Raw genomic sequence first — 24618 nt, forward strand, 5'->3', positions numbered from 1 at the left:
ATTTCCTCGTCCATGGCCATATGTTTATGGTGGTTACCATCCTCGTCAATGGCCATTTGTTCTTCCTCAAATGCTTAGTGGTTTCTTTCATCCTAGGTTTCCTTATTTGTGGGCTTATCGTTTTCCATGGTCATTTGTGTATCCATCATCAACTCCGTCTCCACCTAAAGGCGACGAAGAAGCAGGGAAGAATTAAGAATATTCACTAATAATAAAAACAAGTGTTGGGATCAATATATATGTTATTGATCACATATTTATTTCTAAGTTAATTTATGTTTTTAAGATCACATTATTAAGTTTTTACTGATTTTCAATGTTGTTTGATTCGGCTTGTTATGAAATAAAATCTGAATTTTCATTTTTTTATGAATTGTCCTCCATATATATCCTGTTTTAGCCAATGTAACTTGATTTTCTTTTCATGAAGACTTGATTAACAATGTAAACTTTGTATGCCCCAACTAGACTCCACCTCTTTCCCACCTATAATCATCATAACAAAGAAGAAGATTTACTAAAAACAAGAGTAAAAAATACTAATGATTATAAAAATAGAAGAAAGGAAATAGGCCGTAGATCCATAGGATTTAGGCTCCGAGCCTAGGAGTTTATGTCTCGGCTCGCCTTGTGCTGTCTTCTTATTTTTAGTTGTCATGATAACATTTTGCACAACATATCAAGGGTATAAAAGTTGAAAATATAATTAATTCTCTCTTGATTTTATAAATTGACAAGTATTTAGAAATAACTATATATTTAGAATACATGACAATTAAAAAGAAATTGAGGGAGTATATGTTATTTCATATATCACGAAGGGTAATGCTAAGGTTTTAAAAAAAGAAATAGTTTTTGTAAACAAGATGCATGTTTTTTTTTGGTAACAATGTAAACATTACAATTAACTATCAACCAAAACACTTAAAGAGCACCTAACTACACAGCAACGACCTTCGTAGAAGGGCTATGTAAGTTAAGCCTCAAACAAACTAATTACAAGATAAAATGTTGAGTCAAATAGTTACATCTTTGGCCTTTCCTTGCCTTTCTAACTATGTCTAATCTAGTCTTGAAGCTTTGCTTTATCTAAGTAACTGTTGTATTTATAGTCATCTTTGCTCCTCTATACAATTTCCAGTTCCTAGCCTGCCACACATGATACACTATTGAGGCCCAAAGTGCTGCGATTATCTCCTTTTTCAGTTGTTTCCAGTTCTGTCTCTTAATTTTCTCAAGCACTTGTTTCACATCTCCTGTTGGAATCAGCATCCCAGACCATTGCGACATCTCTGTAATGATTCCTCTAGTCCATACACAATTAGAAAACAGATGTTTTTGTGTCTCTACAATTTGAGCATCACATAAGCTACAATGATGTGTAATCCACTGATATATTCATCCTTCATAGTCTGTCTTTAGTCAGCAATCTGCCCTGCACAGCTAACCAAATTATGAATCGATGCCTTGGTTGAGAAATTTTGCTCCAGATGAATTCAACAATTCTCATCTTCCTTTGGACCCCTAACAATGAGTTGTAGCTTGCTCCCGTTGAATATTTCCCATTTGTTGTTAGGACACACACCTTGTTCATACCACTTCACCATGTCTTTGTTTATGGCATTCAGCTTTCTCCAATACCAACTACTATCTTGTGGAGGTTTATGCTCCCAAATGTCTTGGTTCCCTTTCATATACACCCCATGTATCCATCGGACCCATAATACATCTTTTTTCATTATTAACTGCCACACAAATATCATGTTGATCATAATGCCATTCACCTTGATCATCCTTCACTTGTGTTACTGCCTGCTGGAGTCTTTTATGTTTTATAACAGCAAAGAAGTACCTGGTACAATCATCTCCCAATTTCAGCCATGTTGCCTTGCTCTGTTGTTGGAGAAACGACTCTGCCATATAAGAAGTACGCCTATGCTTTTCATATTTGACCTTTTCCTCCTCCTGTAATGTTGTATTCAATCGGTCAGTCTGAAGTTTCTCCTGAACAACTTTCAGTGCGTCTCTATCTTCACTTGCTTCAGTAACTATGTTCCTGAAATACTGAGTATTCAATTTCTTTAGACAAGGTTTCAGTAACTTCGTTTTTCTCACTACTTTCCACATCTTGCACCCCTCTACATGAGTTTTCCAAATACCTTGGACTATATCTTTGAACAATGGATGATGAGACCAAACATTACAGTATTGAAAAGCTCTCCTCATTTTACTAGTCTGATTCTGCAGATAAACCTTTGCAGGGCAATGGTCACTTATACCTTCAGGTAGATACGATGCTCCACATGACGGCATAGTGTACAACCAAGCTGAGTTAATAAACATCCAGTCTATTCTTGAATATATTCTGCTTCCTTTACTTCTATCATTCCATGTATACTTCTGACCTTGATGTGGTAACTCCATCATTCCACTTACTTCAATGCAGTCCTGAAAATCAGCAACTTCAGGCCTTGTAACAGGATTACCTCCCAATCGATCATCAGAATGTAGTACGCGTTATAATCACCAATCAATAACATGGCTCGACACATGTAGAGCTTTGGTTTATTATTTCTCCCCACAAGTCTCTTCTTTCCTCTCTAGAATTATATGCATATACAACTGACACCCTAAATGCCAGTTGCATAGGAATGTAGCAGACCTTACACGTTAGCATTTGGGCTGATCCCTCCATGAAATCTACTTTATAGTAATCTGGTCTCCAGACCAGCAGTATTCTTCCATTATAATGTGATTCTAAGTTAGTTAGGTATTGCCAGCCTCCAAACATTTTATTCACCACCTTATCCATGTTTTCGCTTTTCACCTTCGTTTCTACTAGACCTACCAGTCCTGCCTTTTCTTTATTGCAGAGAAGTAACACCTCCTTGTGCTTATTCGGGGCATTAACCCCTCTTACCTTCCAATATAACATATTAACCATTACCTTGTGGGTACATGGTATGCCCACCCACAATCTGCCCAGTTTTTGGAGCTAATTCATTCACCTCAGTTGATTTGCTCATAATTTGAAAAGAATTATCACTCGCAACTTGTAATTGGTGTTGGTTGTGACTCTTTCCTATCTTAAATGATGTTACCCAACCAGTAGAAGATGATCCGCCTGTCTCCACCTGTTGAAGTCCTTCATTTAGCACTATCTTTATTGGTTCCTTACTTTTTGGATCAGCTTGTTTTCCTTCCTGTATTCTCAATTTCCTTAGCTTTTTTCACAGCTAACTGTGTCAGTTTCTTGGGCTCTTTGTTGTATTAGATTCTGATCCAATCTCAATTTCTTCCTGTATTTCAAGTTGTTGTGCCTTTTTCCCCTGATGACCTTGTGTTGTTGCTTCCTGCGCCATTAATGCCTTCTGCGATGGAGCACGAGCTCTCTTCCCCATGGTCAGCGTACGTTAATAACCTACGCCGAGAGAGAAGGGACCATCGCAAAATTTGATTCAGAATGTACTTTTGGTTGAAGATCAACAATCACATGAAAACACTATTTCTTAGTTTTTTCATTTTTGAAATTCAAAAGTGCAACCAGGACGAGCTCTGAAGGATAAACACCAAGTATTTGGTTTCTGTTAAAATTTAAATTAAGGAGATAACTTTCAAGCAAACTCTATTATATTATATACTAGATTCTGAGAACGTTTGTTTCTTATTATTATTATTAAATTTTTATAAACTAAAAAGTTAAGTAATTAAAAAAATGCTTAAATTAACAATAGTTATTTAACCATTTATCTTTTATTAACAAATATAATATGAAGAACATTAAATAGATGATATATCTAGTTATTTTTTTATTATCCTTCTCTCATTCTCTTTTCTTCTCATTTTGAATAGTGTAATTTCCTTCCTATGATAATATCAATCTTAGTAATTGGTTCTTAAAAAGCATATTAAAATTTTAATTTTCAAAGTGTTTTTACATAAATAGTGGAGAATGACTCTTCACATTGAGCTTTTAATTTTAAAAAATTATGTGTATGAGAAATAATTAACATTCAATAATTAGGCAGAAGAATATCACATTATCATACATAAAATAATATCCCTAAGTTAAAAGTAGACATTCTAGTTTGGAAAATAATTACTACTAATTATTTATGGGTTCTACTCCAATCAATAATCTATAGATGGGAGTTTGACAATTTTCCAGCTATAGTTAAAATTTTACATCAACAAATAAATAGCTTATTATCACAGTAGATAGACGTTTGATGCATAAAATTTATAAATGCTAAAAGATTTCGTCAATGTAATACATATGCAAACTTATGATAAAAACACTTGGTATATTACGAAACACACTTGAAGCCATTACCGTGATTAATATGTCAATTATTTTTATCATTACATCACATATACGTCTTCTTTTTAACCTTAAAAAGTACTGTACACATGATTTATGAAGAGAAAAGAATAATACTCCTTTTTTCATAACATTACTCTTTGAATAATTAATATAAATTGAGCAATATAAACTTTTCAAAATGACTTATTCTAGATATATGATCAATTCGAGGAATGAATGTTCCAACAAACATATAATAGACTAATAAGATCAATAAATTATACATATAAACGAAAAGTTTAAATAAAAATACAACCTCAAAATCACATATATACTATATAGAGTATGATCCATTCTTTATCTCCAATTAGGTGGGCCATTTTATTTTTGTTCATATATATATATGATTTCTCATTTAGTCATTATTCTCACTACTCATAAATAATAATTTCAAAAATATATATATACAAAAGTAGAACACTCTATCGAGAGCCAAATAAGCATGTCAAATGATCTGATTAATCTTTCATAAATATGAATTTCATTAGTAATTAAGATACATAGTAAAACATGAATTATATATTACTATTTTCTTCATGTAGGATACAAAATATTCTAATAAAAATAATAAAATCATAAGAAAGAACATCAACATATATAAACAGAAAATATATAATACTTAGGACGGATAAAAAGGAGCCGATAAAAACAAAAAATAATTACTGCACATACAAAATGATTTGCAAAGTTCATTTTTGCATGATAATCTCTCATCCTCTTTTTGTCATTTACATGAAGATCATGCTAGGTAATTTATAGAAGTAGCTATGATAACCTTTGAGAAGATAATTAATTTGCATTAAATTAGTTCAATAGTTTTAGTCCATATCAAATTTGTTTAATAGAAAAACTTTTCAAATACTCTTGATTTTAACAATAGAGTAATTAATTATTAATGTGAACTTGATTCATGCACCAATCTAAATGAGTTATTTATTAAATTTTTAATTATAGTTTATAATATTTATTTAATTATTTTAATATAAGGGTAAAATGGTAATTCAACTTTGAGCTTTAAATCTTCCCACTTATTGATGACCTTTACACTTTCTTAGGTTAATTCCTAATTAAAATATCTAATTAATAATATCTATTCTCTATAATTTATATGTATAAAATAATAAATAAATAATCTCTCTATATATATATCCATTCATATTTTATTTTTATTTTTTGAGATTTTAAATGTCTAAATAGTTTAGTTAATATTTTATTCTCTATCTATAATTACTATGCTTAAAATAAATTTCGAATTTAACTTAACCTCAAAAACTAGCTCATGACGAGGGGAGGATACTCGAGTCTATCTCATCCCACAAATGTGAGACTCAGCACCATAAAATTGAAAGTAGATTTTTTGAGTTGCTAGGAAGTTGGAAGCTTCAGCCATAGTATGAAGTGTTTTTGCGTTTAAATGTGTAAGAAAAACTATGTAGTAGTATTTTCATTAATAAATAATGAAGTATATATAGGTGAGAGTTTATATTTTGATACAAAAGTTTTTGGCGTATAGTCGTAAAAGAAAAGAAGGTAAATACTTATCGGTATCTATAAATTAATTCATTTATTATATATTATCAAGTGATTTAACATGATAAAAAAAAATACATTATTAATGAATTATAGTGAAATAATAGAGTGTATTAAAAGGCAAAGGTACAGGGCGAGGCGTTTTATACGGTATAGAGCGATGCATAAATCTCGAGAAATGATAAGTCTCATGGATCTACGGAGCGTAGTCTCATGTGTGTTCAGTAGTTTTATTACTAAAAAAATAAACAAAAGTAAACCTTTTCATGATTCATGATTTTTATTTTGAGATAAGTATTGATAATAAATAATATAGAAAAAAGTAGAATAATTAGTAAATCGTTACACCAATAATAAAAATATGATTTAAAGCAAAAAAAATTTTAAAAATAAATTAAAAATACCTGGATATACGTTTTTACACCCATGACTTACGCCTTAAATTTTAATACTTACACCTTATGAATCTATGTCGTTAATTTATGTCTCAGAATATTTTTTGTATGCTCGCTTCAGGACTCACCCAAAAATGTTTCTCGAAACAGAGTGTACTAATTTGACACTGAACCACTATTATTGAACTTAGAGCCCAGTCCAGTTTTTGCACCATCATGGAAAATCAGGCCCAATGCCAGCCATAAGTTCTTGGCCCATACAAGTCTATTTATTGGGCCTAATGCCAGCCATGAGTTCTTCGACCATACAAGTCTTTTTTTTTTGGTTATGTTTGATATCTATTGAAAAAATATTATCTTAAAATTATTTGTATTGTAAAATTAAGGAGGTAGCAGGAGTTACTATACGTTATGGTTAATTACAGCTGAATTTGTGGACATTTACATAGATATATTTACAATATTGTGTATAATCTCAAATAACATTATCGGAGATAGAATGTGGTGTGGTGAAAATAGAAATGAACATGAGGTGTTGGAAAATACAGTTAATATGAAATGATGCTTGTGAAATTTTTCTCTACTTCTACTATAGAAGTCGTATTTCTCTACTTTAAGAAACTTAAAAAATATTCTCCAAAAATTTTGACTAAACTAAACCTGAGAAAGTTGAAATCTTTTCTATACCAAACACATCTTTTTTTCTAAACGAGCGAAACTCCAATCACCTTCAAGTCCAAATCAAATTGTTTCAAATACTATTTCATTTCATTAAAAGAAGCCATTAATTAACTTTATCGGGATCAGCTTTTCTATTTTTTGTATTGGTGGAATGGTTAGAGAGGTTTTTGTACTTGGTTCCATTTGTCAGTTGAACTCTTATACTCACTATTTCATCAACTGAATCCTTAAACTTACTAAAACATAATATCTTAAACACATCTAACCATTAACTTAGCTTATGTAGCAATAATATTACTGAATACCTTATGCTTGCATACGTTACGCCACCATAAATCAGATTTCCTTTTCAATTTTATTTATTTACAAAACTAGTCTTTCCATTTCATGAAAAGTTCTGACCCCTCCCTCGCCCACACCTTTTTTCTTCCTTCAGCCCCCCACCCTCTCCTTCTTCCTACAGCCCCGCACCACACCACCCTACACCACCCCCTTCTTCTTCTTCTTCTTCTTCTTCACTCACGACCCCACCCCTCAACCCACCCAACCAAATCTCTTTATCCCAAACTATTTTAGTTTCTTTAATTTTTGTAATTCAAATTCTTCTTTATAAATCTTAGTCGATTTATACACTTTTAACATTTAGGTTTTCGAATTTTATTTTTAAAAGTTTGAAATTTAGGTAATATTTAATTTCTTATGTGGCATTCAAAATGACATGAAATTTCATAAAATGATGTAGAATTTCATGAATAAGCGATTGTGCTACACTCACACCTATAATAAGAAAGGGGCTTACAGTATTGCATTATATATCCATTTTTTTTAAAAATACAATAAATCAAACATTCGCAAAATCAAGCCATATGTCATAGACGATAATCCAATAATTATTAACTTATGTATTACAATTCACAATTTATACCTTATAATAGGAACTTTGTCCATGAACCTACTATAATATGGTCGAATCCTCTGCAAACTATGTATTATATGTTTACCGAAAATCCAACACAAATACAATAACATTTTATTGAAAAATTCGAGCAACATAACTGTGATCTATATCGCAACATTTCTTAATTTCATTAGAAAGGTGAGAGCTTTTTCCTATTGTAGAAGTTCCCTGACGGGCCTCCTTGAGGTAAAAGAGCAAGCCAAACAGGACTTTGAGCACCCTCTTCAACAGTCAATATGCCACAATTGTAACATAAATCAGTTTTTACATAACCTGGACAAACACAATTTATGAGAAAATTTGGGTATTTTTTAGCCAATATTCTTGTGTAACCATTTAATGCTGCTTTTGATAGTGTATAAGCAGATATTATTAGAGGCCAATTTTTGCTTTCTAACAAATCCTCTTTGAAATCTTTGAGAAAAACATTCAAAACCTCATCCACTTTGTCTTCTGTTAGATTGTCACAATCATTCAAGACTCCTATAGCCCATTCATTGCATACATGCTAAAACAAAACATCGTGTCAGTTACTGGACTAAAAATAGATGTTCATAATATAAGGATTAGATAAAATATGTACGTACTTGGAGCTTTCCAGTAGAGGAGGAAACATTGACAATACGTGGTGAATCAGATAATTGAAGTAGAGGTAGTAATTCTTGTATCATCCATTTTGCACCATAGTAATTTGTTTTTATGCATTCTTCACCTATATCAATAGTTTGAGTGGCTACTTTCATCTTCTCAATGAATAAATTTTGCTACAACATGACCAATACAACATTATTTCATTTCAAATGTACTCAAAAAAATTTACACAACCATAAAATTGAATTTTTTTTTTTTGAAGAAAGTGAAAGCTTGAAAAATTGATAATATAAACGAACGAAAGAATGGACGCGATGACAAGAGGGCGCGAGTTTGAGTTATATGTAAGGGAGTAAAAAATTAGGGGCTCGTAGGGCGAAAAAATAAATAAAAAAAATGAGAAATCCATGTGATATATAATGACTTACTTGTGGGTTTATAATGAAATCTTTATCCAAAAGCACTCCACGAATTGCCGCATTATTCACCTGTTTATATGTTATTTAGAAATTAGTAATGATTTGTTATATTTGCATCACGTAGTACGGTTGAGCAAATTCATGAATCTATTAAGCAAACACAAAGTTATAAAGAAAATTGAGATTAATTATGATTAATGCATAAAGCTTGATTAAAGAAACCTTTTTCGGTTTTTTTCATATTCGAGTGGTCAAATAATTTTAAAAACATTTTCTATGCAGGAAAAAAACTCTTTTTTTTTAAAAAAAAAAGGAATTTTCCTAATGAAAGTAAGGAAAACAAATTTCACAAATGGTTTTGCACCTCACTCACCATATATAGTATTTGTCTAAAACATCATATACAAATGATTTTAATCACTAATCCATCTCCAAATAGCCGGTAGAAAACACTTCTTTTTATCTGTCTCTTCATAGCACATCATAGTTATATAATTTTTAATTTTTCAATCGTGAATTCATTATTAAATAGGATTATTGACATACTTTTTTTTTTAATTTTTTTTTAGCTTTGGATTCAATTCTATAGAAAGAATTAAAATTGAAAAGGAGTGGAAGAGGAAATACCAAGATATCAAGTTTGCCAAATCTATCCTTGATGAAATCTTTGAGTGTTACAATACTAGAAATGTTAGTCACATCAAGTTGATGAAAAATGATATTATAATTAGAGTGGTCATCCATATTAATAACAGCTTCATTCCCTTTTTTCTCATCTCTTGCTGTTAAAATCACCAATATTCCCTTTGATGCTAGTTGTCTACATATTTCTAATCCTATCCCTTTGTTGCCTCCACTCACAACTGCAATCCTGATGATAACAACAAATTAATCCAAATCATAAGAAATTAATTCATTTTCCGATACTTATATTATCTTAAAAAGTCAAAATTGGAATTACCAACAGAAAAAGCTGGTAATAAGATAATAATTATTAGTTGAGTGACCATCTAACAAATCAATCCAAATTTGGAGTGGTAGATTCTGCTTTAAAAAGTAGTGAAGTTGAGTACTTACCGTTGAGTTTCTAGGAAGTTGGAAGCTTCAGCCATGGTATGAAGTTTTTGTGTGTTTTAATGTGTAAAAGAATGAAAGAAAAACTATACACTAGTATATAGGTGAGACTTGAGAGTTAAGATATTTATATGTTTTTGTCATATAACTAAAAAAAAGAAAAAAGAAGGCGTCACTATTATTGAATAATTAAGAAAATAATTGTCAAGAAACACAAGTGGTTGTTAATTGAGACAAATGACAGCCATAAGTTCATAGGACCACATAAGTCTTAGTGGCAATGTTTTATATTTTTTGTTGGGTATCTAGCGAAAAAAGAATATTATATCATAAGTATTTGAATATAATTTTAAGATAAATATTATGGGAGATGAGTATGATGCAATGAAAAGGAGAGAACTTGAGGTGTGTTGAATGTTGAAATGACACCTCTACCTCCGGTAGGGGAGTTTTACGGATTCTTTTAAGAAACATAGAAAATGTTTTTCAAAAATTTTGACCAACCAAACATGAAAAAGTGAATTTTTCGTTTTGTGCCAATTTGCTTCAAGCCAAAATCAAATTGTTTCAAATGAATACAGTTCAATAGGCGGTGCTGCTGAGAGAAAGTATCGGCTTTTATTCAGGGATAACAAATACATCTCCTATTCCTCAATTTAAAGGTTACATATGCATTCATGAGATAAACAAGAATGGCTTACAACAAAAAAATGAAATATTTGAAGAGCCCTTGTCTCTTTCGTGGTTCAGCAACATTTGTCCTTGTAATTGTACACCTAATACAGTCAAGTTTGTGAAATTTTTTGACCTTTACAGGCAATTTGGAGCACCAGAACATACTCCACTTCTCGTGGACCTGTGATCTCAACCCAGGAAGTGCTTCACTATTCGTGAACAAGAGGGCCATAGACAGGATACCACATATTTTCTCTCACGTGTTCAATTGGGGGAAGATGTTCCGAATATTTCATTCATAATACTCTTTAACCATTAAAAAGATTAAACAAATCCCTTGATAACTAATGAGCCGTTTGGTTGCAGGTATTAGTTATGCAGGTATTAGTAATGCAGGTATTAGTTATGCAGGTATTAGTTATGCGGGATTTAATTATGCAGTGTTTAATTATACAGAGTTTAATAATTTTTTTGGCTGATGTTTGTTATATTAAAAATTAATAAACATTATATACTTGTTAAAAAATAATTTATTTGTATTGTTATATCTTAGAGCTTTCTTACCATTGTATTTTTATTTGTTTTTTGCATTTTGCTTAGGCAAAGTTTTAGACGGAAACTTGAATGCCACATTTTTCAACTTCCTCATATAGTTGAACCAATATATGACATGTGTTAATACGGGATCAATATTGTAATAGTTGAAAGTTATTGATATGCTAGTACATATAATTATGTGTACACATAACAAAAATAGATACATATAAGTTAACATTGAGCAACACCGCGTACTAATGTTACATATTATATTTGGAGCCTTCACTTCAGTCTGTTCTATCATGCAATAGGCCACTAGAAAGAAAGATATACAACTTTTTTTGTAACAGCAATTGAGTAGCAAGAGTAAGCTAGTGAGAATTGACAAGTTACACCACTCACCTATTTATGAATCAACTACCATATCTGAAAACCAATTATCCCGAAGGTTTATTAGTTGTGTAAAGTTACCATCTGACATACAGCATGAGAATAACTTTGTTTATTTGGTGTATTTAGCATTTGCTAATGAAGAACCTTTGTTAGTTTCTCATCCTGTGACCACACGCCATTGGTTTTGTGAAAGATCAGCATACTGCCATATCTTCAAGCTCATATTGCATAGCAAGCCTTTCAACAGTATTTCTACTTATTACTTCTTTCTGGTGCAGTCCCTTAGGACTACTGATGCAAGCTCCTTGTGATCTTCATGGATGATGCCTTCGACTAGAATGGTATATGCCTTCGACTGTACAGATTAAGCCAAAGGAGACAACATTCATCAGGAAAGAATTCACTCACACACAATTCACAGTTAAAATATACACCTTCATTTAAAGTGAATGAAACTTAGCATAATTCATTGTTTAATTACAAAAGTTAACCCATACAACAAAGACATACAATTACATTTTTCCCCAAAAGAAGTCCCCTATTTTTGTAACATTATCCTTCAATGACAAACACATAAACACCAGCCTCAACAACACTTGACAAAATAGCATCTGAGTACTTTGTACTTCTGACTGGATCTTTGTGATTACCCCAACTGTTGAATAGTCTGCGAGAAAAGAAAAGTTCAATATAGTCTCAGAGAAGAAGAAAATAAAAACATCTTGTAGAAGATGATGAACTTACCGTTTAGATCAACTGCTTGAGCAATCTGAAGATCATTTTAGTTGGCTACTTACAAAAGCACTAATATTGAACATAATCATGTATTTGTTATACAAAAACAACCTACTTTTGAGCCCACAGCATTCACATATATGCACATTTGTGGACATTCTACTAGGTAAAAAAAGATCCCATTATGGTTAGACCTTACAAAATAGCTACACAAAAACCATTCAGTGAATTAAAGCTTATCATTAATAATCATCCATATCATACTGTGACGTTCAAGTTCGCTGATGCTTAAGAAGAATTCCATTCTCTTTATATCTTGAGTAATTCCCATTGCTGCCTTAACTCGTTCATCTGAGTTGTATATTTCATATGCAGGGGATCCAATAATAGAAAATATCTTACCACGAATTTCAGATAGATCACGCTCTCCTAGCTTGTCAATTAAAGAAGCCATTCTCTTATCATGGCTTTCAGTGAATTGTTTCATCACCTCCATCAAACCTTTAAGAACAGTCTCATTATCATCTTCAACTGCTTTTCTTTTTTTGCATCTACCTTTTTCGTTGACTTTAGAAGATGATGCTTTAAAACAGTTGCCCTTTTTCTGAGATTGATGGGTTTCACCTTTTTTAGCGGTGAATGAACTTTGTGCTGCTCCAGTTGATTCATTAGGTTCAGCTTGAGCAGTAAATGGACTTTGTGTTGCTCCAGTTGATACATTAGGTTCCTCTTGAGCAGCTTGATTTTCTCTTGTGCCTGAAGCATCATCTATGTCGACAACATCAATAGGAAATCCCACAGACATGCCATTAGTAATTTCTTGAGATTCAATTCTTTCTATTTCTTCAACAGCATCTTCTGGACCTTCTGCAAACTCTCCAGTGGCTCTATCCTTGCCAAATATCTCTTCCCAGTCAGCAAATAATGGCCATTTTTTTAAGTTCATTGATTTGGCATTTGGATCAACCTAGAAAAATAAAGAAAGTAACTGTCAATATTCCAAAGACAGAGATCCATAACCAAGAGAAAATACAAGTAAGTAGAAATTGCGTAATGATTTCAAATAAATATAAATCACCTTTATCAAGTCATCCCAAGCTTTTGGATAATCAACTAAGATACTTCCGTCACTATATTGAAATCCTAAACCACTTCGACTCTTTAGCAACGATATGGTTGCATAACTCTTTTTCCATGCTCTTATTTTAGAATCAACATGTGGTAGAGATTTCAATCCACAACTAGGATGACGAGCATTCATGTAGTGTTCCAATTCCATTAAATATCCATGTCTAAAGGTTCCATTATCTCCTCTCCAACCATTAACACACAATTCTTTTAATCCATCTATAAGAGTAAGTTCCTCTTCTGGAGTCCATATCCTTCGACATGAAGGTGTTGATTTTCTTGCCCTCTTTATGGACGTGTTGGATGTTGCAGCAGGAAAACTAGCCATTTCAATCTGTAAAATTATAAATGAAATCACAAGTAATACTAAGTTACAACTTACAAGTAAATTATCACAATCATAATCAAATTTATTGTAATACAACTTTATTGGTCTAAGAAAAAGATAATGTGAAGAGATAAAGAGAATTTCACTGCTTATATTATAAAATAATAGATATACATTGAGATTCACTGTTTGTTTGTACAAATAACAATGTGAGACATACAAAAGATTGACCATTCGTCTTCACAAAATAATAGACGGTATTACATTTTACAGTGAATGGAAAACCAAAAGCAAAAGTGCATAAGCACACCAAAAGTTAACACATAGTTTAAAATTATAAAGATTGATTTCCCAATCGTTCATTCCACATAGACTGAGCTAGTTCATCCCTCCAAGTGGTCCACTCATCAGATGTTTCAATTGTATTAATATTTTCATGTTCATGTTGATTCTCCATGTGGAAATCCATTTCCACATCTAAGGGGTCAGCTTCCATCTCTCTTCGAATGAAATTGTGTATCAAACAACATGCACTAATAATTCTATTGTGAACCTTAACTGAGTACCACGAAGGACTTCTAAGAATTCCCCAACGTCCTTTTAATAGTCCAAATGTTCTTTCAATAACATTACGTGCCCTAGCATGCTTCATATTAAAGAGCTCTTCTCGACATCGAGGTGATGGATTGTCACCTTGCCAATCCTTTAGCCAATATCTATATCCTCGATAGGGAGACAGAAAACCATTTCCATTTGTATATCCTCCGTCGCACAAATAGTAATTGCCTAAAAACATAAATAATAATATAATTACTTTAAATATTATTCTATTTTGATGTAGTAGAAATAAACAAGGGTCTGCCTATTATTTAGCATACCATGAGGTACTTTCAACCCATTTCTTCGTACAACAGCATCTCGCAATACACGACCATCAGCGGCTGATCCCTCCCAACCAGGTAATACATAAATAAAGTTGAGATTTCTATCACAAACCCCCAAGACATTAGTTGCTATATCTCCTTTTCGTGTTCTGTATCTTGGTTTATATATTGCTTCAACTCTAATGGAAATGTAAGTACCATCCAATGCACCAAGACAACCCTATAAGATAAATTCAAATCTAAATACTAAATGACTATTAAAAATAAAAATACTTTCACCATAATATTTCAAGTTTATTGTAGTAAATCAAATGTTAGATTGAAATTTACCTACCTTAAACCATTTCCATCGATCATCACTATCATCTTCGAGCACCGGATTAGGTTTAACAAGTAACACTGGAGTTAGTTTAAGAATAGCTCTTAGACATTCATTAAAGGCTCGACTTACACTCCACCCCGATCTAATATAATCAACTTTGATAGACCTGTTCTTTTCATGATGAGCCAAAATATTTAAAAACATTGCTAACTTTTCAGTACTCGACATATTTTTACTGTCAGTCAAACCTCCAATATTCTTGGCTAATGAGGCTAATATGTGAAAGGCGTTTCTATCCATCCTAAGCTTGTCAATACATACAATATCATTGTCACGAATGAGAACATTCAGATGAGACAAGATTTTTGGAATTCTAGCACTCATACAATATCGAATGCCCCGCGTATTTGTAGATTGTTTTCTTAATAACATGCTGTAAATAGCCATAAAAAAGCAGATAAGGACAATATAGGAATGCATCACAATCTCCTCGAGAATCATAAAGGATTCAACATCGCACAATTGCTGAGAATCCATTTATACCTATTTTCCAATTAAAAATGACAACATCATGATCAAATTGAATCCCAAAAGAAAAAAGAGTATCAATCATGTTACTTAATTAAGTATTGCAGACACATTTTGTATAATAGGAAGGTAATAGATGGTTTTATACTAAAATGTTCAATTTTATTGAAAAGAAAAAAACAAATTGGACTTATATTGCAACAAACTATCAAATGTTCACAACAATCAGCCATACTTGAGGCAGAACTAAACTATCCTTCTTTCTCTATTATACTAGGACCACAATCGCAAACTTATACAAGAACGGTTACAAATGTTGGTGATGCAAGCTCAACTTATATCGTTAACATCACTCAAATTCGAAGAGTCCACATAGTTGTCAAGCCAACCACACTTGTTTTCACCAAGGTGAACCAACAAGCAACTTATTCAGTTACCTTTACACAAATTGGTGATATCACAGGCTAAGTAACATGAAAAACAGGGTAAAATGTTTATTTTTGTTTGGCTTCTAAAGCTAGAATACTAATACTATTTTGTCAAACTGCAAATACATATTTATCTTTTGCAATTTTAGAAGCTAAAGCAACTAAACTTAATGAACCCATTTGTTCATAAATCACAAATTTTGAACAAATAAAACAAAACCCACATCAAATTTAGGTGTACTCAAACATCAACTTAACTAGAAAATACTGAGAAGATCTACAATTTCATTCATCTCATTGGATTAACAAGAGGAAAAACACAAAAGAGAAAATTGGAGGAGAAGAAGAAGAACAAATAAAAAAATCAGCCAAAATTTGAGTTTGAGAACTTCTAACCTCAAAGAAAGAACGTCAGATTGAAAGTTTTTCAATCTACTTGCCTGGAAGATGAAGAACCATTCTCTAGATTTACAGATGGATAAAGGATGAGAATGTTTATCTAAAAGCCTGTGGTGTATATTGATTGAGAGTGAAGGGTAAAATTGTCAATACATATTTTTATTCAGGTATTAGTTATTCAGGTATAACTTATTCCATCTTTTACCCTGCATAAAATAATACATAGATTGACTCATAACTTAAACATGTATTAGTTATGTGATTTTCTAATTTTATAACCAAACATAGTATTGTGTGTGTTGAATTTTATAATTTAACAAAAATATGCTACCAAACATGGTAAAGCTTATGCAATATTTAATACTTGAATAACTTAATCCTTATCCAGTAACCAAACGATCCCTAAATCATTTCCTGCTAGTGAACTTATTTATACAAGGGAAGTCAATAAACAAAGAACTCAACTTCCAAATATCACTAAGTCTGACCAAATCAAGAAAAAATCCCGCAAAACCCTCATATCACTAAATTCTTAACCACTATCTGCAATCATTTTTTCATGAAACATTAACCATTTTACTTATTTAATGATCCAAGAAGAAAACCCCCAAAAAGAAATCACAAAACCCACATACACAAATTTAAACAAGAAAACTCATACCCAACATACAAAAAAGTGAATTATCTAACCAGTAATCAAAAAAAGAAGATAAAACCCGGTATAATTCAATTGTTTTCCTACATTAATAAACAGAGACCAAAACAGAGAAACACTCACAAGTTTGGAGGAGTGAGAAATCGCAGTACGAGCAGATACAGTTGCATGAATGCGAGATATTAAAAATTTCCAGTAGTTTCTTGGCCGCTCCAGCATTCAATTTTCCGGCCTGATTATTTCTCCAACCCAGATGAATTCGCCACCATTGCTTGTCTCTTCGTCACCGCACTCGAAACTGACCGTCGTTTCCTCTTTCTACTGTAAAATATCGAAAAATTAACCCTTTAATCAACAATTTTTCATCACCTTCTTCCTCAAGAAAACAAGAAGAAGAAGAAAGTCGTTATTGTGAAAAATGTGAATCTGAAGTAATATATACCTCAAGATTCGATATAGATATCCGTTAGGAGCGGTCTAGGTTGGGCCTGTTTGAATTGGACTTCAGAGGACCAATTATATGAAGACACATAAGCTGTATTTTCTAGGACAGATTATTTATTATTATTATATTAATAGAAATGAATTTTGGTAATAAGGAATGAAATATGTGAGCTTATACTATTTCCAAAATTTCAGAAACACATTTATACTACATTAAGATTTTATTATTTTGAATTTATTTTATAAATAATTTTATATCCCTATTCTCCCTACGTGACACTATTTTCTGGGCTCATCGCGAGTTGACAATTTCTTCAATGATATTGTCACCTACTTTGATAACCATAAAATACTAAGGGATCGTTTCGTTTGAGTTCAAGTTATGATGAGATTAATTATGGTGAGATTAGTTATGATGAGACAAGTTAGGATGATATTGTTTTTGAATAATTACCTATATACACACCTTTATTTTTCATTATTCCTTACTATTTTAAAAAAATTCTAAAATCCCTTATTTTTTCCAAAATCTAGCCAGATTCATTCTCCCACCTTAATTCCCCTTCATTTTTTTCACTCATTTAATCTCTCCCTATTTCACTCCAAAATTCGTTACAATTTTCATATCAATTTGATTTTCAAAACGATTCTCTCTCCGATAATCAAATTGAAACAACTCAATAGTTACAGCATCTCCTCCATGATCGTCTTAAAAAAAAAAATTCTAATACATATGGATCTGGATCGTTTTTTTAGTATTGATATCACTCAACCAAAAATTTCTAATACCATACGAATATATGATATATTATTATGATGATGATAAATGAGCTAAAAACAGAATTACGTATAATCCATACAACACACAATTGCATTTGCTTGAAGATTATTCATTAGTACATGTTATTCTAAGCTTATATCATCAGCTGCGCGTTCACAATTAACAACATACTCTCATTCGAATGATGAGACTCCATTTCGATCAAAGAACAAACCAGACGGACCGTCATCAGGCTGTAGAGCAAGCCTTACAGGACTCTCCGCGCCTTCTTCAATAGACAATATCCCACTATTGAAATTGATATCTGTTTTCACAAAACCAGGACAGACACAATGGATCTGTATAGACGGATGCTTCTTTGCCATGACCCTCGAGTAAGCGTTCATTGCTGCTTTAGAGACTATGTAAGCTGACGTTAAAGAAGGCCAGCCTTTGGCTTGAAATGAATCTTCTTTGAAATCCTTCAGATATTGATTTATCACCTCTTCTATTTTCTCTTCTGTCAGGTTTTCGCTGTCATTTAATACTCCAGTAGCCCATTCATGTTTCAAGTTCTGGAAATGCAAACAGAAATTTTCAGTCACTACTCATGGATATTATCTAATTAGCATACAAGAAAATTAAAATTTATCAAATTTGCTGATAAAGAACCTTAATCATTTAAGATATGTATAATAAGTTTGCTGGGATTGTTAAGTGTTCCGCAGACAAACATTTCCTTCATAATTTTTATCCTCCGGAGGTCGGACTAAGGCTTAATAAACATGTCCTAGTCCTCCTATGCACATGTGAAAAGTTTTTTCCTGAATTAGCCACCCCACACTTGGGCTACTAATTATGGGATAAAACCTTACTACTGTATAGGATATCTTAACCTCTCTCCAGTGAGTACAGTGAAGAACTCGCACTGTTTGACTTATGACATCATCAACTCGCTTTTCGATCAAAGTAATTTCATAACGAAAAAGAAAGAACTTTCTTCAGGGACCAGTCCTGTCTCTAGATGTATTAGTCAATCAGTGGGACACCCAAAGCACCTTAACTGAATGTTAATGAAAGAAAGCCCTTCCATCCTAATCTCATCTACTGAAAAGAGGGCTGGGCATAGGCCATAGCACATTCTTTAAACAGAAAAGTCAAAAGACTAAAGCCAGATGATGTTCTGTATCAATGAGTCTCCACAACTGTTAGGACTTCCTCAGAGTCTGTTAATCTTATTTTAATTGCTAGGAGAGCAAAAGAGTAAGTAATTAAGTTGAAGAACACTGTGTAGAAGATCAATTGCTTTAAGGCATTTGTTTAGAACGCAATAGCAGATTTGAGTAGTTTCAAACTTTTAATCATACTTTTACTTCAGAATATATCAGCTGCACCAGCCAAGCATGTATAAACATAAAAATATAGAAGTTAAATCACAGTAAACTGAAAAATTACAAAACTCTGAAGAAATGTTGCCAGGTTAATACCTTTAGCTTTCCCAGAGAGGATGATACATTCACAATCCTCGGCGACTTAGATAATTGGAGGAGTGGAATACATGCTTCAGTCATTTTCTTCGCACCATAATAGTTCGTCTCAAGACACTCCTTTGCCAACTCAAATGACTGAGTCAATATTTCATGCCAATTGCCTTGAGATCCTCCTGTCTATAGCACAGAGAACGATAAATAAAGCGTGCTAATGATGAAGTTACGTGTCAAAAGTTTAATTTTCCACAAAGAGAGAACGAGCGAGAGTTATGGCTACTGATTGTGTTGCTTGATTGTAGAACCTAATAGACTCATTAAACAGGACATGTTCTGTTTCTTGATCACTATGTACAGGGCTACAGCAGAAACCTCAATCCAAATCAAGTTGCACATAAATTGATCAAAAATGTAGTAAAATGAAAGATCTGGTATAGTTGCTTTGAGCGTATTGCGTGCCTAATTAAGAAACTTTCGGGGTTGTGAATTCTCTTAGACGCGTCACAGAACATACATTATGATATGATGCATGACAGTAACTATAATTACAGGTAAGTTACAACATTATAACGTAATTACAAGTAAATCTCTATAATAAGCATCAATTAATAACTTCTTGCACAATCAATTAGGCACTAAGTTACAAGCAAATATCTATGATAAGCATCAAATTAGTAACCTGATGAAAATGGTAACAAAACTGCTATATTACACTTCATATTTGTCATACAACAATCAACTATGTATATTCGTCCGTTTCAATTTGTTTGCTCTTTTTCATAGTTTGACAACTCTTTAATTTTAACTTTCCACGTGACATGTTTAACCACAAGACTAAAAGTCATTTTGGTACCTTCTAAGTATCTTTAGTTTAAGACCACAAGATTCAAAAGTCTTTATTTTCTTAAACTCCATCATAAGCTAAGCTAGGTTGCTAAAACTATTAACAATGTTAATGAGTGCGAGTTGGATTCTCCAAAAGTTGTGTAATTTTGGAGAACCCAACACAGGTGCAGCAACAAAAGTACAGAGCCCGCGCAACAAATTGAAACGGAGGGAGTAATTGATTCAAAGTTATAAGGGGTTACCCCACTGGACTGTCGTTTAGCTCTTACGGCATCAGCATCAGCACTGGCTCCAGCTATTCCTGCATTGTTCACCTAATGAAAAAAGACCACAAACATCAACAGCTTATTTTACCAAATTGTTTAGGTCATAAAACAAGAAACTTAAAATCAACAACATTATACCAAGATATCAAGCCTGCCAAATTTTGTCTTAATAAATTCAGCCAAAGAATCAATACTAGAATTATCCACAACATCAAGCTGATGAAACACCACATTGTCAGCCAAACCAAAGCCTTTAAGTTTCTCCAAAGCTTCAATCCCTCTCTTCTCATTTCTAGCACCCAAAATTACCAACACTCCATTAGAAGCTAGCTGCCTACATATTTCAAATCCAATCCCTTTATTTGCCCCTGTAACTACTGCATACCTGCACGCATATCAATCAATTTATGTGACATAATTTGAATCGTGCTTATGTAGTTATTAAAACCTAGGTTATGATAAAATAGAAAATGAAAATTAATTATTTGAAACTTAGAAACATCTATATATTTTTTTTCTCTATAAGATAAGTAAACAAATAAAAGGAAAATATAACAAAAAAAAATCAGATAAGATAATAGGGTATAGTAAATTACTTTGTTGCTCTGCCTTCTGCCATCGATAATAATTTTGGTTATTTTGAATGTTGCATGTAAATCGATATGACTATTATTCAATTCCAACATGTATCAACTATGCATGTTTCTCCATTTTTCATTTTCAAGTTCATGCAAAAGGAAAAAAATTTAAGGAAAAAGAAAGAAACTTAAAAGGAAGGTCAGATGTTTAACTAAAGAAACAAAACTTGAAGGAAATGAAAATCATTTGTTACTTTATATAGAACACGTCCGTTGCACGTGTATCCCATGTTATTTTTTTTATATTCATTATAACAATTAGAATTCTACATATACATGCATGTAACGAATAACAAAATGCGACAATTACTAATAAAATTATAAAATTGTGACAAAAAATCAAATGAGAAATCTTATTTTAACGTATAAATTTATCAACAAACTGTAAATTTAGAACTTTAGATAGTAATTAGCCAATTTGCATTATATATAGTTACAAAAGATTAACTTTAGCCTAAATAAAAATACAATTAAAAGAATCATAAATTTATGGAAAATCAAATTAGAGAAGTTTAATCACAATAACATCAAATGAGAAATCTTATTCTAATGTATAGAATTTATCAACAAACTGTAAATTTAAAACTTTTGATAGTAATTAGCCAATTTGCATTATATATAGTCACAAAAGATTAACTTTAGCCTAAGTAAAAACACAATTAAAAAAATCAGAAATTTATGGAAAATCAAATTAAAGAAGTTTAATAGAGATAAAGCACATATACAAAATAAACAAAGAAAAAAACATGCGACAACATACACATTCTTTTGAAGGCTCTAGTCATAACATTAAGTATATAGAAAAAGAAATACAAAATCACTATATATTTTTTCAAATTTTTTTAGACGCTTCTCCCAAAAACAATTATAATTCAAGAGACTTCTTCATTTAGTTAAAGTATGAATTCAAATAAAAGAATAATGATATAAGCGGCACTATTTAAACTATAGAATGAAAAAATTAACCTTAATTAGAATACTAATGAAACAAATAAAGATGTATATGAAATAAAAACAGAGTAATTAGATAGTGTAAGTTACGAAGATGAATATATTATTCCTTATCACAATGAAAAGAAAGAATACAATAACAGCAATTATTATTCAAAATAATAATAGCAATTAAAGTTGCACCAAGTAATTTGTCTAAAGTATTATCTATGAGACATTGCAAATCTTCAGTGAGCATTGATTTATGGTCTTTATATTTTGATTTAACTCAATGGTCTCATAATAAAATAATTTATGTTTTAGTATAAAGAAAAATATTTAAAAAATTGGAACTATTTTAGTCGTTAAAAGGGTAGAAATGCCTAATATTTATTTATGAATACTGTCTTTAACTTTTTGACTTTAACCATTTTTTTAATATTTAGTGGCATATAGAATGATTACTATTTATAAATAAATATTTTATAATGTTTTGATTTAACACAGGATAGAATGATAATTCAATTTTATACTCTCTTGATTAAATCTTTTTTTACCATTCAACCAAAAACAAGCTTCATAGGAAAAAAAATGGACAAATACAATGAGAACTTATCACACGGTGTAATATAACACCAAAAGATTGAAGAGAAGACACCATATCAGAAAGAAAATTTATGCATTAGGATTGTAACATATATAGCCAAAAAGAACATACACAATGAAATTAATTTTATACTATGACAGAAAATCAAAGAAATATAAAAAAATATTGAACAACATATATCAAAATTGTAGTCCACCTTACTTTTTTTTTCCTATTAATATACCGACATATTATTTAAATATAACAAAAAATCATTTAATATAGAAGAAAGAATAATATAATTAACAAAACTAAAACGGAAAGTGACAAGGAAAAAATTGTTAGCTAAATTGTGACTTACTCTTTCAATAATACGTTCATCTAAATGTCAAAATAGCACTTCCAAATGTATTAGAACCATATTGTACCATCATATAGTTTCATGCAATAGAGAAGACCAAAAAATTTTCGAAAAAAGAGTTGGAATATGAATTCTTGTACTTTTGAATGCTCTTGATTTGTGTTGTTATTTTCTTTCTCCATGTCTTAAATATCTCTACATTTTAATAGTATGTGGAAGATGAAAATAATTCAAGTTAATTAGAAAGGATAAAGTAACATATGAAAGTTCAAAAGAGTCATCTTTTCATTTACCATATTCATTGTAATTAATGTAAGTTAAGTAGTGCCTTCAAAATTTAAAGCTAAAAATCCTTTCAACTTCAGTAATTAAGTGATGCATGAATAAATAGGAGTAATAGAAAGACTTAAGAAAATCTCATCCTTTGTTTTACTAATTGAATGTGTCATTGATTGGATAAATTAAAACTTTCTCCCTAACTTTAAATACTTAAGAAAATTAAATAGAAGGATATGATACATACATATCATTGTGTAATTAAAATATTTATATTTAATTAAATAATAAATTAAATTTTAATTTTGTAAAAGGACAAAATAGTAATTCAACTTTTCACTATAGAGCTTCCCACTTATAATAATACTAGTCTCCGGGCACGTGCGTTGCACGTGTATCCCAAATAAAAATCAATAAAAAAAGTAAATGAAAAAGTATATAATAAACTATTAGGAGAATTATGATGTTTTTTTCGAGTGTTCTCTCGATATTTTCGATCTACTGCACATTAGATAAGTCTCCAAAGCTTCCAAGAAAGACACATCAAGTTAAAGAATTAAAAAGGGAAAATGCGACGTTACTTAAAGTCATCTTGTATCCTTAATGTGTATCGTTACAAATGTAACTACTTCCTTAAAAACTTTCAGATATACCCAGACTTACATTTACAGGCTTACAACTACTATCCATCACTGTTAGAGAAGACTTGGAGTTGCTACATTTGTTGAAGAAAATGTGATATATTTTGCTAGCAAACAGCTGCAATTTCAATTTATTATTAATAGTTTAAAAGTTTAAACATGGTTTCTTTTCTGTGGGAAGCTATGCGTAGAGAGTTTCAAAGAGAGTTGATCATCATTCAGCATCAAACCATATGTGTACAACAACATTCAATTTTTGATATGTGTGATTATACCTTTCAAGCTATTTATTTTACCTATTAAAAAAATTAGAAAGTTATCATTCAAATGAAGTTAGCAAATCAAACGGAAAAATCTAGA

The 24618-nt window shown here is 31.4% G+C and overlaps 3 protein-coding genes across 8 annotated transcripts; all 3 read right to left on the minus strand.

Annotated features, from left to right (window-relative positions):
• Positions 1-7836: 7836 nt before the first annotated feature.
• LOC107005959 ((+)-neomenthol dehydrogenase-like) lies at positions 7837-10168 on the minus strand. The gene is made up of 5 exons (XM_015204604.2): positions 10015-10168; positions 9565-9808; positions 8947-9006; positions 8515-8691; positions 7837-8435 (listed from the first exon to the last, which is right to left on the minus strand). Exons 1-5 carry the CDS (start codon positions 10047-10049, stop codon positions 8058-8060), a joined length of 894 nt encoding a protein of 297 aa, XP_015060090.1. The 5' UTR covers positions 10050-10168; the 3' UTR covers positions 7837-8057.
• Positions 10169-12030: 1862 nt separating this feature from the next.
• LOC107005912 (protein ALP1-like) lies at positions 12031-17449 on the minus strand. Of its 6 annotated transcripts, none has more exons than XM_015204560.2 (4): positions 17147-17449; positions 13430-13813; positions 12361-13318; positions 12031-12283 (listed from the first exon to the last, which is right to left on the minus strand). In XM_015204560.2, exons 1-3 carry the CDS (start codon positions 17240-17242, stop codon positions 12581-12583), a joined length of 1218 nt encoding a protein of 405 aa, XP_015060046.1. In that variant the 5' UTR covers positions 17243-17449; the 3' UTR covers positions 12031-12283; positions 12361-12580. The 6 variants fall into 6 exon arrangements, with proteins under 6 accessions (XP_015060046.1, XP_015060073.1, XP_015060065.1 ...); XM_015204587.2 differs by lacking the exon at positions 17147-17449 and adding an exon at positions 16366-17140; XM_015204579.2 differs by lacking the exons at positions 12031-12283; positions 12361-13318; positions 13430-13813 and adding exons at positions 13931-14593; positions 14686-14911; positions 15026-15446 and having other exon boundaries at positions 17147-17447.
• Positions 17450-18317: 868 nt separating this feature from the next.
• LOC107005950 ((+)-neomenthol dehydrogenase-like) lies at positions 18318-21531 on the minus strand. Its single transcript, XM_015204596.2, has 5 exons — positions 21423-21531; positions 20965-21211; positions 20803-20874; positions 19715-19894; positions 18318-18802 (listed from the first exon to the last, which is right to left on the minus strand). Exons 1-5 carry the CDS (start codon positions 21443-21445, stop codon positions 18422-18424), a joined length of 903 nt encoding a protein of 300 aa, XP_015060082.1. The 5' UTR covers positions 21446-21531; the 3' UTR covers positions 18318-18421.
• Positions 21532-24618: the final 3087 nt, after the last annotated feature.

This window comes from Solanum pennellii, chromosome 1 (genome assembly GCF_001406875.1).
Source record: "Solanum pennellii chromosome 1, SPENNV200".
Taxonomy (NCBI): Eukaryota; Viridiplantae; Streptophyta; class Magnoliopsida; order Solanales; family Solanaceae; genus Solanum; species Solanum pennellii.

Coding starts and splice junctions, on each gene's coding strand:
- LOC107005959 (XM_015204604.2), bottom strand. CDS start 10,049: ATGGCTGAAGCTTCCAACTTCCTAGAAACTCAACG. Junction 9,809..10,014: donor AACTTCCTAGAAACTCAACG/GTAAGTACTCAA, acceptor TGTTATCATCAG/GATTGCAGTTGTGAGTGGAG. Junction 8,436..8,514: donor CCTCTACTGGAAAGCTCCAA/GTACGTACATAT, acceptor GTTTTGTTTTAG/CATGTATGCAATGAATGGGC.
- LOC107005950 (XM_015204596.2), bottom strand. CDS start 21,445: ATGGCAGAAGGCAGAGCAACAAA. Junction 19,895..20,802: donor CTAAACGACAGTCCAGTGGG/GTAACCCCTTAT, acceptor TCTGTGCTATAG/ACAGGAGGATCTCAAGGCAA. Junction 18,803..19,714: donor CCTCTCTGGGAAAGCTAAAG/GTATTAACCTGG, acceptor TTGCATTTCCAG/AACTTGAAACATGAATGGGC.
- LOC107005912 (XM_015204560.2), bottom strand. CDS start 17,242: ATGCTGGAGCGGCCAAGAAACTACTGGAAATTTTTAATATCTCGCATT. Junction 13,814..17,146: donor TTTCTCACTCCTCCAAACTT/GTGAGTGTTTCT, acceptor ATAATTTTACAG/ATTGAAATGGCTAGTTTTCC. Junction 13,319..13,429: donor CTTGGGATGACTTGATAAAG/GTGATTTATATT, acceptor TTATTTTTCTAG/GTTGATCCAAATGCCAAATC.